We start from the raw sequence: 16,391 nt of genomic DNA, 5'->3' as shown, positions 1-16,391 counted from the left end.
GTCTGTTTTTAGCAAATTGCTGATCTTTTTTTTTTAATAACCAGAAAACAAACAAACAAACAAAAACCTTCTTGCCTAACATTTACCTGGATTGGCTCTGTCATTCTCTTAGTGTGAAACAACTGTGCCTGTGTGAAGTGTTGCTTATATATGGGCTAAAATTGGTGCTGTGCTATTTTCCTTGGCATTACAAATTCCACTTGTGTTAATAGATGAGCATAGCTTTGCTTTGAAGAAATGAGTGCTCACAAATTAATGTAAATAGTCAAGTTTTAAGGATGCTTAAAGAAGTTAGTCTACAATAATTTAACCAAATGAGTCATTCAGAGTTTTAATACTGCCTTTATTCAGGTATGAGTCAGTGTGAAGTGGAAATTCAGTCTTCACAGTGAGTACATCAGCATTTACCTCTTAGTTCTTTCATATAAATGCAGTACTGCTCAGGCACGTTGAGGGCCATTGAATCTAGGCAAAGGATTTTGGAATTATTTGTATGAGTAATAGGAAGAATAATGATAATAATAGTAATAATAATTATTATAGTGAATGCAAGTATTGGCACTGAGCTAAGGATAATGCTAATTATATTTATTTCCTCCACAATTCATGTGGTCAATACAATTTACCACTATTTTGCAGTGGACAAAACTAAAATTAGGAAATGAGAAAAAAACAAGTCATGTGTTCAAGGGCATAATTCATCATGTTAAGTCTATCTACCTCAAACCTGTGTTCTTTCAGCATGCCACATTGTTTCTACATCAGTATTTGAGGTCAAGAGGCTAGACTAATGAAAATCAGAAAGTGTATTTCAGTGATATTTAAAGTGTGTTGGGAAGTAGAAATGATGTCAGTTTCAAATAAGACGTTCTGAAGGTTTTCTGTGCATATCTGTGATTTCTCAAGGCATATATTATAAGAGGATAAATTTTGTAGTCTTTCTTTGGCTGGGTGGGATTTTATATGTTAGTGGAAAACCTTGGGAAGAATGAGAAAAAAATCAGTGGCATTTTCCAGAGGTGGGAACTTTGTCTGCATCCTCATTCTGCCACTTCTAACTAGCCACATTCAATATTTGTCTCCCATATTTATTCTGTAGCAAAGCATATAAAATTGTCACCTTGCCTAATCCCCTATAAATCTAATGCAGTTGCAACCTAAAATTGAAATAAATTACTTAGTAAATGCATTATCTTTACTACAATAAAGAGTTCAGAATGACTTGTGCTTCCCTTAGTTTTTGCAACTCTTTTATTCTTAGCTAATTTATGTAAACATACCTTACAAAAATACCTAAGATATTCGTGGAAGGGTTTTAGGTAGGCAGCATGGCTTACATAAGGAGTTGGCATTTCAAGACATGAAGACTTTGGTTTAAATCTCAACTTTTCCACATGATCTCTGATATATATTTTAACTTTCATAGTGTCAGTTCCTTCCCCTGTACATTTTGGATGATAATAGATTATACATGGAAGAATCTTTAAGGAAATAGAAATAATAATTTTAAAACAATTGCTGTAGACATAGAGTAACTTGCTGGATTAAAAAAAAAAAAAAACTAAACACATATACATGCTGACTACATGAGATACCCCTCAGATCCAAAGAAAGGGAGGTAATCAATTATACCTTAATTTTGAAAAAGGCAAAAAAAACAAAGAAAGAGAGAACTAATGGAAAAAGATATTTCATGCAAATGGAAATGAAACTAAGCTGGAGCAGCATATTTAAATCAGATAAAATAGACTTTAAATAAAGACTGTTATAAGACACAAAGAACAATAGTACCTAATGATAATAGATCAATTAAACAAAAAAATCACAGTTATAAGTATAAATGTACCCAATATAGGAGAACCTAAATACATAAAGCAAATGTTAACAAGCATAAAGGAGAAATTGAGAGTAATACAATAATAGAGGACTTTAATAGCCCATTATATAAGTGGAAAGATCATCAAGACAGAAAATCAATAAAGAAACACTGGCTTTAAATCATATTTTAAACAATATAGATTAATAGATATATACAGAACATTTAATCCAAAAACAGCAAAGTGCATATTCTTTACAAGTGCCCATGGAAATTTTTCCAGGATAAATCACATGCTAGGCCACAAAACAAGTTTCAATAAATTAAAAATATTTAAATCATATCAAGCTTCTTCTCAGACCACAATAATTTGAGACTAAAAATCAACTACAAGGAAAAAAAATGCTAAAACACAAACTTGTGGAGTTAAGCAACATGTCACTATACAACCAATAGATAACCAAAGAAACCAAAGAAGAAATTAAAAAAATACCTGGAGACAAATGAAAATGTAAACACAATGATCCTAAATCTATGGGAAGCAGCAAAAGCAGGTCTAAGAGGAAAGTTTATAACAATATTAGCCTACCTCAGAAAATAAGAAAAATCTCAAACAATCTAATTTTACACCTACAAGAACTTGAAAAAAGAAGAACAAACAAAACCTTAGGGTAGTAGAAGGAAAGAAATGAAAATCAGAATGGAAATAAGTGAGAACAAAACACAATATAAAATACCTATGGAACTAAGAGTTGGTTCTTTGCAAAGATGAACAAAATGGATAAACTTTCAGCCAGACTTCTAAAGAAGATAAAAGAGCAGAGACCTAAATAAATGAAATCAGAAATGAAAGAGAAGTTAAAACCAAAACCACATGATTGTAAGAGATAACTCTAGAAATTATGTGCCAGTAAAATGAACAACTTAGAAGAAAATGATAAATTTCTAGAAACCTACAATTTCCTAAGACCAAAATCAAGAATAAATAAAAACTATGACAGACCAATTACTAGTAATGAAATTGAATCAGTATGTTAAAAAAATTCTCCCATGAACAAAAGTCAAGGACCAGATGGTTTCACAGGTGAATTCTACCAAATATTTAAAGAAGAGTTAACACACATACTTCTCAAACTATACCGAAAAATTGAAGAAGGAATGCTTCTGGATTCATACTATGAGGTCAGTATCAGGTCCATATCAAAACCAAAGACACTGAAAAAGAGGGGGGGTAGAAAATTACATGCTAAACTTGTAGCTTTTGAACATAGATGCAAAAACATCCTCAACAACTATTAGCAAACCAAATTCAACCGTATATTAAAAGGATAATATACCATCATGATCAAGTGGAATTTAACTCAGAGATGCAAGGATGTTTCAATAGCCAAAAATCAGTCAATGTGATATACCAGATTAAAAAAGTGAAGAATAAAAATCTATCGTCTCAATAGATACAGAGAAAGGTTTTCACAAAATTCATCATCCATTTATGACAAAAACTCTCATCAGAGTGAGTATAGAGCATATTTCAACATAATGAAGGCCATATATGACAAACCCATTCATATTTGATACCATAATTAACAGTGAAAAGCTGAAACCATTTTTTTTCCTAAGATCAAGAACGAAACAATGATGCCCACATCACTAATTTTATTCAACATAGTTTTGGAAGTCCTAGCCACACAATCAGACAAGAAAAAGAAACAAAAAGAATCCAAATTGGAAAGGAATATTAAAATCTCACTGTTTGCAAATTACGTGATATTATATATAGAAAATCCTAAATATACTACCCCAAACTATTAGAACTAATAAGTTAGTCTTACAAAGTTGCAGGATACAAAATTAATTACAGTAATCTGTTGTGTTTCTATATACTAGTAAACTATTGAAAAGAGAAATTAAGAAAGCTATCCCATTTACAGTTGCACCAAAATGTAAAATTTTGAGGAATGAATCTAATCAAGGTGGTAAAAGCCTTGTATTCAAAGAGCTATAAGACATTAATGAAAAAGATTAAGACAACATAATTAAATGAAAAGATTTACTGTGTTCAGGGATTGAAAGAATTAATATTTTTAAAGCCATACCACCCAATGCAATCTGTAAATTCAATGCAGTCCATATCTAAATCCCAATGACATTTTAACAGAGGTAGTACAAATAATTCTAAAATTTGTATGATAGCACAACAAAATCCTGAATAGCTAAAGCAATATTGAGAAAGGACAAAGCTGGAGGCATCATGCTCCCTAATTTCAAACTATACTACAAAGCTAAAATAATTAAACAATATGGGGTACTAGCACACACAGAGAAGCAAAGGCACATAGATCAATGGAACGGAATAGAGGACCTAGAAATAAACCCACACTTATGTGTTCAGTTAATCTATGACAAAAGACACAAGAATACATAACAGAGAAGAGAGAGTTTCTTCTAAATGGTTGTGGGAAAATGGGACACCTACATGTAAAAGAATCAAATTAGATTAATTTATCACACCATAGACATAAACAAAATAAAAATAGATTACAGACTTAAACGTAAGACCTGAAAACATAGAAGTTTTAGAAGAAAAGAAAGGAAATGCATTCTTTTACATCGGTCTTAGCAATATATATTTGGATCTTTCTCCTTAGGCAAGTAACAAAAACAGAAATAGACAAATGGGACTACATCAAGTGAAGAATCTTTTGCACAGCAAAGGAAGATAGCAACAAAATGAAAAGGCAGCCCAGTTAATGGTAGATGATATTTGCAAATGATATAGCCAATATTGGGTTAATATCCAAAATATGCAAGGAACTCACATAACTCAGTTTCAAAAGATTAAAAATATGAGTAGATGACATGAATAGGCTTTTTTCCAAAAAAATAGATATAGATGGCCAATAGAAACATGAAAAGATGCTCAACATTATTAATTATCAGGAAAACTCAAATCAAAGCCACAGCCAGATACCATCTCACACCTGTCAGAACAGCTATCAACTAAAAAAAGAACAAATAAGTGTTGTTAAGGATGTAAAGAAAAAAGAACTCTGGTGCATTCTTTGTAGGCTTGTAAGTTGGTTCAGCCACTATGGAAAAGAGAATGGAGGTTCCTCAAAAAAATTAAAACAGATTGAGCAATTTCACTTCTGGGTACTTAACCAAAGACAACGAACACTAATTTGAAAAGATCTATACACCACAAAGCCATCCCAGCACTGTTTACAATAGCCAAGATGTGGAAATAAGGTAAGTGTCCATGGAGAAATGACTGGACACTTCATTAATAAAGGAGATGTTATTATATATGTGGAATGTGAAATGTTGTCATTTGCTACTACATGGATGACTCTATTTATACTAAGTGAAATAAGTCAAAGACAAATACTATATAATCTTACTTATATTTGTATTTTGTTCTAAAAAAACAAAATGCACTGAAAACACTCACAGAATAAACTGGTAATTTCCAGAGGGGTGGGAGGTGGAGGGTGATCAAAATAGGTGAGTGAAATTAAGAGGTGCAAACCTCCAGTTATAAAATATATAAACCATGGTGGTACAATATACAGCATAAGAAGCATGGTCCATGATACTGCAATAACTTTGCATGGGGACAGATGGTTACTAGACTTATCATGGTGATCATTTCATAATGTGAACAAATGTCAAATCATGATGTAGTCACCTGAAACTAACATGATATTGTACACCAGTATCTCAGTTATTTATTTATTTATTTATTTTAGGGCCACACCCACGGTACATGGAAGTTCTCAGTCTAGGGGCTCAAATTGGATCTACGCCATAGCTGCAGCAATGCCAGATCTGAGCCACCACTTTGACCTACACCATAGCTCAGGGTAGTGCCATATCCTTAACCCACTGAGTGGGGCCAAGGATCAAACCTGTGTTCTCATGGATGCTGGTTGTGTTCATTTCCACTGAGCCACAACAGGACGTCCACATTTCAATAATTTAAAAACGTATCATATTATATGGTAGGTACTCAGTACATGCTGATTATTGAACAAATGCCTTTCAGCAAAAAATCGTTTCCCACCCCATATCCGTTTACAAGGTTTTAAGAAGCAGGTATAATTTGGAGACATCCTAATGTGTTTTTTTTTTTTTTTCTTTGCCTCTCCCTGTAATTAGAGAAATCACTATGTCAGGCCTCATACTGAAGGTATTTTTTTTTTCTTTTCTATCTTTTTGCTATTTCCTGGGCCACTCCCGCAGCATATGGAGGTTCCCAGGCTAGGGGTCGAATCGGAGCTGTAGCCACTGGCCTACGCCAGAGCCACAGCAACGCGGGATCCGAGCCGCATCTGCAACCTACACCACAGCTCACGGTAACGCCGGATCGTTAACCCACTGAGCAAGGGCAGGGACCAAACCCACAACCTCATGGTTCCTAGTCGGATTTGTTAACCACTGCGCCACGACGGGAACTCCCTGAAGGTATTTTCTTCTATCAAGGACTCTTATTCTCTTCATTTCTTTTCAGAAACCATTCAAGGTTTACATGCTCTTTATAGAATAAATAAACTTTCCTAGAGATAAGACTATCCAAAACATTTCCTCCTTTAAAGAGAGGTGATCATTTTCTGGCTTGTCCCTCAATTCATCCATGTGCCTATTTGTGTACCTGGAACATGGATTCTTGGCAGTTATAACAACAATAGCCTTCAAAGACCTTGGAGTCAATATAGGCTTCTTTTTAACTGAGTTCTAGGAATAAGATCTGGGACTTTAGATTTAGACCCTTAAGGCATAACTCCAATGACTTGTCACTTTCCACTACTTTGAAATCCGGTAAGGCAAAAACTTTGTGCTGTTTATGCTTCCCTTCTTGTCTTCCGCCTCTTTCTGTAAAGCCTTCTGATCTCTAACTCTACCTCTTGATAACTACTAATCAGTAGTTAATGTGTGTTCTGAATTACACCAGGTTACATTGAGTTCTGGTGCCACTGGACAAATGGTACCTAGTCTTAATTAAAGCTTTGGTGTGGAAGACTGTTATATAACAGTACTTGAGCAGTTTCTTATGCTCATAATCTCAGTCCTTTAAAGCTTAGGATACAAATAAGCACATATGATGCTTTTGTGAATATGCAACAAATATGAACCATCACGGTAGGATATTTATTGGAGTATGTGGAAGGCAAAAGTTTCTTCCCCACCCCAGTGTTCTTTCACACTTGAAGAAGAGTGTCACTTTACATCTCTATTTGACTTTTATTATCATTACCTAAAAAGTTCTTACAGAACCTCAGACGTGGAGTCCGGAAGAATGGAATGATAAGAAGAATAAGGACCCATAAAGATAGCTGAGTCCTAATCTTCAGAACCTATGAATATGTAGGGCTAACTAGCAAAGAAGAATTATGGTTACCAGCAAAATTAATGTGGTTTGTCAACTTGTCTTAACATAGGGTGATTTTCCTTGGTTATCTGTCTGAGCTCACTGCAATCACAAATGCCCTTAAAAGTGAAAGAAGGGGAGTTCCCATTGTGGCTCAGCAGCAATGAACCAGACTACCATCCGTGAAGACACGGGTTTGATTCCTAGCCTTGCTCAGTGGGTTAAGGATCCGGAGTTGCCTTGAGCTGTGGTATAGTTTGCAGATGCGGCTCAGATCCTGTGTTGCTGTGGCTGTGGCATAGGCCAGCAGCTACAGCTCCAATTCTACCCCTAGACTGGCAACTTCCATATCCTGTGGGTGTGGCCCTAAAATTAAAAAAAAAAGAATAAAAGAGGGGGCAAAAGAAGAGATTTAGAAGTAGATGTGGCTTTGGAAGGAAGATGCAAAGAAATGCAACATTTCTGTCTTTGAAGATACAGGAAAGGACATGCTATAAGCCAAGAAATGTGGGTGTCTTGTGGGAGTTAGAAAAGAAAAAAATGGATAATCTCCTGGAAATTCTAGGAGAAATACAAATTGACAGCACCTTGATTTTAGCTCAGTGAGACTGTATCTGACTTCTGCAGAGCTGTAACACAACATAGTTGTGTTGTTTTTAATGCTGTTTAAATTTGTGCTAATTTGTTACCTTAGCCACATAAAATTAACACACACTGTTTCTTTTCTTTTCCTCTGAGAAGGCAAGGATGATAAATCAGAGAAGTTTTCCTGGGTGTTGAAAGGGGAGAAAATAATGAGGACAAGAGTAGAAAAAGCACTGTTAAGTTGATTTCTCATTTTGCTCTGTTTGGTTAATATGTCTCTTCCTAAAGTTGATCCAGGGAGTCACTCTTTGATCATTTATGAATGGAAAGAAAGTGAAATCTATCTGATAGAAAGGAAACTCCTTATCTCTTACAGAAAATAAACAGATTATCATAATATAATAACTATTTGAACCATCTAGATTGTTGACATTATTATGCCTTAAGAAAAAAAAATGAAAAAAATTCATTCTGTACTGTAGTTTTATGTAATTGCCTGATAGCAATTTGTTCAAATGACCCTTGTTAATAAAGAAATGGGCTACTGAGTAATCTTACCACAAATCTTGAAGAAAATGAGATATTTGATCTTGCTATGAATCATAAATTATTGCATTTTTATCTTTTATAAAGACTCAAAGACATTTGGGAAATCTGAGTGTTGTTTTCTATTTTTCTATTGTCATAGTAAATCCATGCTCACCATTCAGTACCATAGACAGAACTAAGCATGTTAAAAATCTTGAATAGATGATCAGTGTACACAGGCCATTGAAAACACCAAACATGGTAAACTTCTAAGAGGACCGCTTTGAATTCTACCCCTCTGTTTGCCTCTTTTCATTTTTTTTCTTGCTATAATTTTGAGTGAAATGTTGTAATGAGCATTGTAGTATGCTTGAATTAATCACCAGCATCCATAAATAAATGGGAATGGAGATAATGATCTAAATTATATAAAACATCTAGAGTGTAGAAGAGATTTATGAAGTATTAGTTACAGTTCATAAAATACATGAATGAAAATTTAGAAGTTTGAAACATTATCTCAAGGCAGGGATAGCCCTAGAAATTTTATATGATATGTGGTTGCTATGTTGATACTCGTAGAGTTTGGAGAAAGACAAAGAGAGAGGGGGGAACAAGTTCATTTATTCAAAGACTAACAAGGTACTTTCTGTGATTTCTGACATTCTTTCAAGAGGATATGGAGCATGGTTTCTAAAAGTGGATTCTTCTTCATGTTGCAGAGACTCTTGGATTGGATGCTGAAGTTGCTAAAGCAAACATCCTGGGTTTTATTGGCTGTCTGGCTTCAGTCCAATACAACCACATAGCACCGCTGAAGGCAGCCCTGCGCCATGCCACCATCGCACCTGTAACCATCCAAGGGACCCTGACGGAGTCCAGCTGTAGCTCCGTGATGGATTCTGATGTGAATGCAGTGACCACAGTGCATTCTTCCTCAGGTACACAAGAAAATACTCAATGGAACTTCTCTCACCGGGCTCCTTTGAGGTCTTTAAGAAGTTTCCAAGCTAAAGGCTAATGTTACTCAATTCTCACCTCATATGATTACAAGTGGTTAGATTTCTTAGAGTTGTATATTTGAGTCTATATATAAATTAAATGTATTATCCAAATATATTAAATATATTCAAATAATCCTACTTTTAACATAATGAATAGTTAGAAATCTATATCTCCCCATCTATCATCTATCATCTGTATAATCATCCACTTATCGTCTATCAATGATCAATTTATTTATCCCTTTATCTATCTCTCTATCATCTATCTATCCACCCATCTCTCTATCATCTATAAATCTATCTTTCCATCTGTCTATATAATCATCTTCCTATCTATCATCTTCACAACTCTTTAAGTGGCTACTGCTCTGAGGATTAAAGATTTTAGATGTTAGGAAGGCAGGCTGGTTTTTGAGCTAATATAATTCATATGATTAAAATCGACCTTCCTTAATAATAGGAAAGTCCCACAACACAGCCATCCATATATATCTTCTCTTACTTTACTGCTCCCCAAAATACCTTTTCTATCTTGTCTAAGTTTCCATCATCCTAGGCATCTTGAAGTGTTCTTAGGATTTGTTTTAATCAGGTGTGATCATCAATTGCCAAACAAGTTATGGATTATGAGCAAAGAAAGGGCATAGAATTTGACTATGCTCAAACTGCTCATCACCGATCTTGGTATTTTCCAGGCAGCAGTCAGTTATATACCACAGAAAGGATCTAAATGTGACATTGGACAAGCCTTGATTTGATTTCTGCATCTTTTGTGAATGAACTATACAACTGTGGGCAGGTTACTTAATGGCCTTGATGTAATGTCCTTATCTGTGAAAATGGGAAAATACTGATCACATTGTAGTCATTTCCTGAGGGTTAAATGATACAGTGATACTAATCATAGGTGCTAAAGGTGCATTTTATGCATACCCACTGGTATCATTACCCCTTTTAAATACTTTTGAAGGTTGTTATTTAAAAATTTATGTGTCAGACCAGTGTCAGAGAAAGGATTCAAACCATGTCTATGTGCCCTCAAGCTCAAAGCTTTTTTCCTTACACCATATATGTCAATGTTTGTACAGTAAAATGGGTGAGGGTTTCTTGGGGATGTTAAATCGCCAGCATTTTTTGTCCTTTCCAGTCAATGGACAGAAATCTCTTGCAGCTAAAGAAACCTCTGATCCAGAGGCAAATGTGTTTGAGTTAAGAAGCTGTTACCAGGGATAGGAACTATCCAGCAAAGCAGAACAGGACTTCGGGTGCAGGCTGAGAAGGAGGCTGTGGCCCAAAGCAGATATGAGCAGAGTACAATAGGTCTGTTGCTGCCGCCCTTAGCTTACACCTTAGGTAGATGCTAACAGTGTCATGAGACTAGGGAAGTAAGCAGTATACTTCAAATCTTTTGTGTGTGTATTTGTTTGGGTTCCTTCCAAATTGACAAGTCATAGCTCTCTGGAGCACCTGGTCTAGTACATGGAGCTGTCATCTCAACTCCCTATTGCAGGTCTCCTTCCAGGATGTTGAGTGTCTTTTACTCCTTTCAGATCTTTTTGGGAAGACAGATGAGAGGGAACCACTGACCAATGCAGTCCGAAGCGACTCCGCCGTCATTGGAGGTAAACTGTTCTTGGTTTCTGAAAGCGGGAGAGACATAAGTGATTCTTGTGCTTTGGGAGACTCCATCTGAGTCTTTCCTCCATGGTGGCACTCCAGTTCCGAGAACCCTACACACTCTACAAGAATGCCAGCCTTTTCATGAACAGCCACATGTGCTGTTGAGGTCAAGGCACCACCCCCACCAGGCCCTCCCTAGACGCTTCCCTCCCCTGAACCACCAGGCAGCTGAACAGGGTCAATAGCTGGATACTCTGCTTGGAGACAGAAAGCGTGCATCCCGTGGATCACATGCACCTTTCATTTTTCCTAAAGCACAAAGCAGACCAATAAAGCTACAAATGGGAAGAAGCCATGTTGGGGCAGACAGATGGATGGAGCCTGGTCCTGTCGGGTTTTCTCCTCCGAGTGGCTATAACAAGCAGGGTGAAGCCCGCAGGACCACAGTTTCCAATCTAGCAGCACATATGGTTACAGAGGCAGACCCTGTCTGCTCTGCTCTGATCTCTGCTCTGTCTCCTGCCTCCCCTGCTTTTCCATTTTCTCATTGCCTCTTGGCCTCCCCGCTCCACTCCTTTTTATTCCACCTTAGCTTGGCTGATGCCTCCAGTAGCTTGATTTTTCCATCTGGGCCTTGAAGCACAGAATGACGCTCAGACCTTGTTTAATGTAAGACTCCTGTGAGAGACTAACTCCACTTCCACACGAGCGGCATGGTCTTAGCAGGCGTCCCACCCCTGCCTTCTGGCAGCTGGATGAGCTGAGCCACACCAGATGGAGTTCTCCTCTTAAACATCTACAGTACCCATGTGCTTAACATCTATGGAGTGAACCCCTGCTGTAGGTCAGGACAAGTGCTATGCAGAGGAATGGGGATAAAAGGCATGGACACTGCTTTCAAAGGACTCACAGCTTGGTGGGGGGGAGGGGATGGGCGAGTGGATAACAGAACCAGTGCATAGGGTTTAGAGGGAGGAAGGATACGGCCAGGGGTGCACAGAAGTGCATCGTTGGAATCAGGTTATGAAGGAAAACAAAAATTAAAAACACAGCCTTTCCTTCAGGAAGTTCTTAAAATGTCTGACCTGAATATCTGCTTCAGGGAAAAGATCCTGAGTCTATTTTTTTTGGCCACGAGAAATACAGGAAATGATTTTGTGCCTGTGTCTCTGCGTATAATTTCCCATTTGACAAGTAGAAAAAAGCCTTTTGTGACTGCTGCCCACTTCCCACCCATACGCAGGCTTCTCTGTGTCTGTTTAAGAGCAGGAAATTCTCTGCACCACAGGAGAACATTTCTGGAGGTTCACAGCCTCTGACTCTGAATAGCCTATGTACTGAAGGCGCAGAAACCAGTTCTGGAGTTCATCTCTTTTTCAAATTTTGGCTGAGCCCTTGGCATGTGTAAGTTCCTGGGCCAGGTATTGAACCCACCCATGCCACAGCAGTGACACCACCAGATCCTTAACCTTCTGAGCAACCAGGAAGCTCCTGCATTTCATGTCTTAAAGCTTGTCCCATTCATGGGTGTCACTATACTCAGTTAATTTCTAGGTTTGTTCACTTCTCTTGTTTTACTAGGCCTTGTTCTAAAATAGTTGGGGAAAATGCTACATCATGGTTTAAGAATATTTTAAAAAGTAAGCAACCCTAATCATGGCCTCAGCTCTGCACCAAATTGGTGTCAGATAAGGCATTCAGTATATGTAACTCTCAAATTCACGTTGCAGCTCAGCGGATTAAGAATCTACCTGGTAACCATGAAGATGCAGGTTCGATCCCTGGCCTTCCTCAGTAGGTTAAAGATCTGGCCTTGGTGCAAGGTGCAGCATAGACCTCACATGTGGCCTTGGTCCGGTGTTGCTAGGGCACAGGCTGGCAATAGCAGCTCTGATTTGACGCCTAGCCGGAGAACTTCCATATACCGCAGGTGCTGCCCTAAAAAGGAAAAATAAATAAATAAATAACTCTCAAATGTCTATGCTTATATAAATTATAATGCAGGGTTTCCCAAAATAACTTTATAAAATAAACATTGTTTTCCCCTCTACTTAGAAAAGACAGCGAAAAGGACACTTTATTAGGAATGAGCTTATCTTTGAATATCATAAATACTTTTCAGATGCTTTAATGCCAAAAACCATGACTTCTCCCATTGCCTCTTTCACCTTTTAAAATTGGACAGCATCCACATTGCCACCATCCCTTTGCTGACTTTGATTTTCATGTCCTGAGAGCCTTCCTGGAAAAGGCAGGGACAGGACCTTGGGGTCAGTGAGGACAGCTTGCTAGGAGGGTCCAGTACAGTCCAAGCAGTGAGCAGGTGACACAACAGGGCAGACATGTGACAGTGCAGTTGACATGGGAGAACAGAGGGTACAATCTTCCATTCAGCCTGTGCCTAGCAGTGTGCAAAGCAAGGTAGAATGCCCTAAATGTTTAGTAAGCATTTCATTTTTAGCAAAGCAAACCTAGACCATAAACAAATTTACATCAATAGAGCATGTTTGAGGAAATCTTTTCTAGGATGCCCAGGTAATTCTAAGATACTTTTTGCAAGGTGACAAAGACGTGCTAATTGAAAATGATTCTGACACATTCTTTTGAGCAGCACTTGAGGAATGTGCTAAGAAATCCTTGGCTAGCATGACTACATATTGATTTGATGGCGCTCTTCGTGCATCAACTAAAGCCTTTTCTGCTTTGAGCTGGCTGGCTTCCTCGCTAGTCTGAAAGAGGAAGTTTGCTGTCCCTGAAGCCTGGAAGCATTTCAGCCCACGTGCCCTTCTGGACATGCGGTTGAGTGTGTTGCCTGTCTGTTTTCATTTGTATCTCTCCCCAGGTGCCTTTCTCATCTAAATTGACCAGACCTCTTGGTTTGGATGCTCTGTAATAAACTCCCTCTCTTGGGTCCCCTTTCCCCGCAGGAGTAATAGCAGTGGTGATATTCATCATCATCTCCGTCATCGGCATCATGACCCGGTTCCTCTACCAGCACAGACAGTCACATCGCACTAACCAGATGGAGAAGGAATATCCGGAAAACTTGGACACGTCCTTTAGAAATGACATTGATTTGCAAAGCACAGTGAGCGAGTGTAAGCGGGAATATTTCATCTGAAAATCTGCAGGGTCACCTCATACTTTCTTTGTTCTTTTTTTTTTTTCTCCCCTTCTCTTTCTCCTCTCTTCTCATTTTGGTCATTCCCTTCCACTTATTGGTTTTCCGTTTATTTTTGGAACATACCTGCAATCACCACAGCATCTATCCCCTCGAACCAACCCAGAATACCAGGCAGCTATGGCCACTGCCTTCCTCTTTGACAAACTCACCGTGGTGAAAAAGATCACGCAAGAGACAGACTTGACAACATTAGACAAGGAAGAGACACGTGTGCACACGAACATCTTCAGTTCTGAATTTCCAGTTTCCAGGATACGCCCTTCACATCTGCAGCCATCCCGTCTTGCAGGCTTACCTTGAACCTGAGCTCTGTGACTTAGGCATGTACCCATCATCCTCAACACCCCCCCCCATTTCAAGTCTCTTCTAACCGGGGAACTCAGGGTACCCAAGAGAAGATGTCAGGGCCTGGCTTATGATAGTAGCACTTCAGAAGGAACAAGAGAGGTGTGTTTTGTGTTAATGCTCCTGACCCTAGGAAGTCCTTTGCCCCAAGTCCTCATCATTCCCTATGGCTTGGATGCCCTGAGTATTTTCAAATATAGGATTCCTGATAGTAGTGGGCTATGGCTTTGTTCCTTTCTTACCACCCTCTCCTGGGGCTGACCGTTTAGAACACACAATAGCATAAACCTAGGGGAAGCATGGAAAATAGTAGCTTGATACTAGGAGGTAAAAAGAAAGCTGCTAGGAAGTAGATGTTCTATAACTTCAAAAATGCCTCTTCCAATTTAGTAAGAAATGTTAGCTAGGCTGTTCCTGGAATTGTTATACTGGAATATAATATATATTCCAGGATATATATATATATATATATATATCCAGTTGGCAATTCAAATAAAACTCTAAAATAGTAACTGGTTCCATGAAAGAACCTAAACCATCTTAACTCAGCTTTAAAGATAAACAAAAAGAAAACAAGACAAACAAAGTGAACAAAAAAGACTGCATGAAAGAAAAGAAATAACCAGACAGAATTCTTTCCATCCGGCCACTCACTAAAGGTCTGGTGAAGAAAGTAAGCATAGGTTTCACCCTTTCGAATGGACATCATAATGCATGTCTGTCCACTGAGCCCTTTTCCTGAGAAGTTTAAGAGGCACTGACCTACGAGGCATTCTGGCTAATGCCAGCACACCCCTCCTGCTTAATTTCAAAGGAACTCTTAGGTTCTGTAGCGCATCCCATGTTCAAATCTGTGTCATCCTGTGTGTATGGAGGCCCCGCATGCTTCTTGTAGGAACAAACTCCCAGGCAAGGCAGAGATCCACTTTAGGGTCGTTGCCCACTTTTAGTGATAAAGCATCAGAGAGACACAGTCACTCCTTCAAGAAGGCGTCTGGGCTCATCCCCAAGGTGGTGGTAAGAATCCCAGTGATTTTGCTATAGGAATATTCCCCACTGTTTGTTGCTGGGTCACCTTAAGGAAAAGCATGGGGGGGACGGGGGGACCATATCAGTGCTCTGGGATGCTGGGAATGCAGATGGAATGGTGCATAGGTGTGGAAAGTACTTGCTTGAGTAACTTTATGAGACAGACTGGGTTTGGGAGACAGTGACCACATAGCTGTGGTCCAGCCTCCACAGTTAGCAGGCATCCTGCCTTGTTCTCAGTGTGTCTGCGCCTCTGACTGTTTAACACTTTCCTGCAGGATGAGGCTCACAGTGTGGAACTCCTCTGCCTTGCCTCCTTTCAGGTCTAAGTCAGGCTTTTCTTTCCGTTTCAGAGCATGGGGTGGGTAAGGATTTAGCTTGTAATCATATTTCTCAGCTTTAAGATGTTCGAAATACCCACCCTCTTTTTAAAAGTCTTCTGTGCATTCTTAATCATTCCCATTATATCCTTTGGCTGGCAAATATATTTTAAAGTGATCCTAACAAGGGCACATTTTTTTTTCTAACTTTAATAAGATGAATGATCTGTTAATAAGAGGGAAAGATCTTTAAATACTGTTTCCTCCTGCCCTGTTGGCTCCTATTTCCAATTTCACTTTTGAGTTTTCAATTTCCATAAAAAGGCTGTATAAATCAGTCTTTTCCTTGCCTACATAGTCCTTTGTCCCCTGAAATAAAAGTCACCATGAAGTGTAGTGGGTTTAGCCTGAAGCATCTCCAATAATGAAATGGAAAAGGAAAGGAAGGTGTGAGTAATAAAGCTGCAACTGCTCATTATTCAAGTCTCTGAGAGCAGAGACTGTATTTTGCTGACAGAGAACTGTTAGAAGAAATGGAAGACTAGCCAAGGCCAACTTCGAGTATTTGCTTTTCTCATCTATTTATATATGC

The 16,391-nt window shown here is 38.4% G+C and overlaps 1 protein-coding gene across 2 annotated transcripts in view; it reads left to right on the top strand.

Moving 5' to 3' along the window:
* The window catches only part of CNTNAP5 (contactin associated protein family member 5), an 865,075-nt gene extending 850,411 nt beyond the window's left edge, over positions 1 to 14,664 (top strand). For both annotated transcript variants that reach the window (XM_021075830.2, XM_084999089.1), the window contains 3 exons: positions 9,020 to 9,238; positions 10,852 to 10,923; positions 13,849 to 14,664. In XM_021075830.2, coding sequence (XP_020931489.2) covers positions 9,020 to 9,238; positions 10,852 to 10,923; positions 13,849 to 14,042 — 485 coding nt within the window. In that variant the 3' untranslated portion in view covers positions 14,043 to 14,664. The remainder of the gene's footprint in view (positions 1 to 9,019; positions 9,239 to 10,851; positions 10,924 to 13,848) is intronic.
* The last annotated feature ends 1,727 nt before the right edge of the window (positions 14,665 to 16,391 follow it).

The sequence above is a fragment of the Sus scrofa genome, chromosome 15 (genome assembly GCF_054392235.1).
Source record: "Sus scrofa isolate SSC_HxYL_T2T_F1_AM1 chromosome 15, Sscrofa_HxYL_maternal_Yorkshire_Landrace_v2.0, whole genome shotgun sequence".
Taxonomy (NCBI): Eukaryota; Metazoa; Chordata; class Mammalia; order Artiodactyla; family Suidae; genus Sus; species Sus scrofa.
The sequence above is the reverse complement of the archived record's forward strand: the minus strand, read 5'-3'. Positions and strand labels throughout refer to the sequence as shown.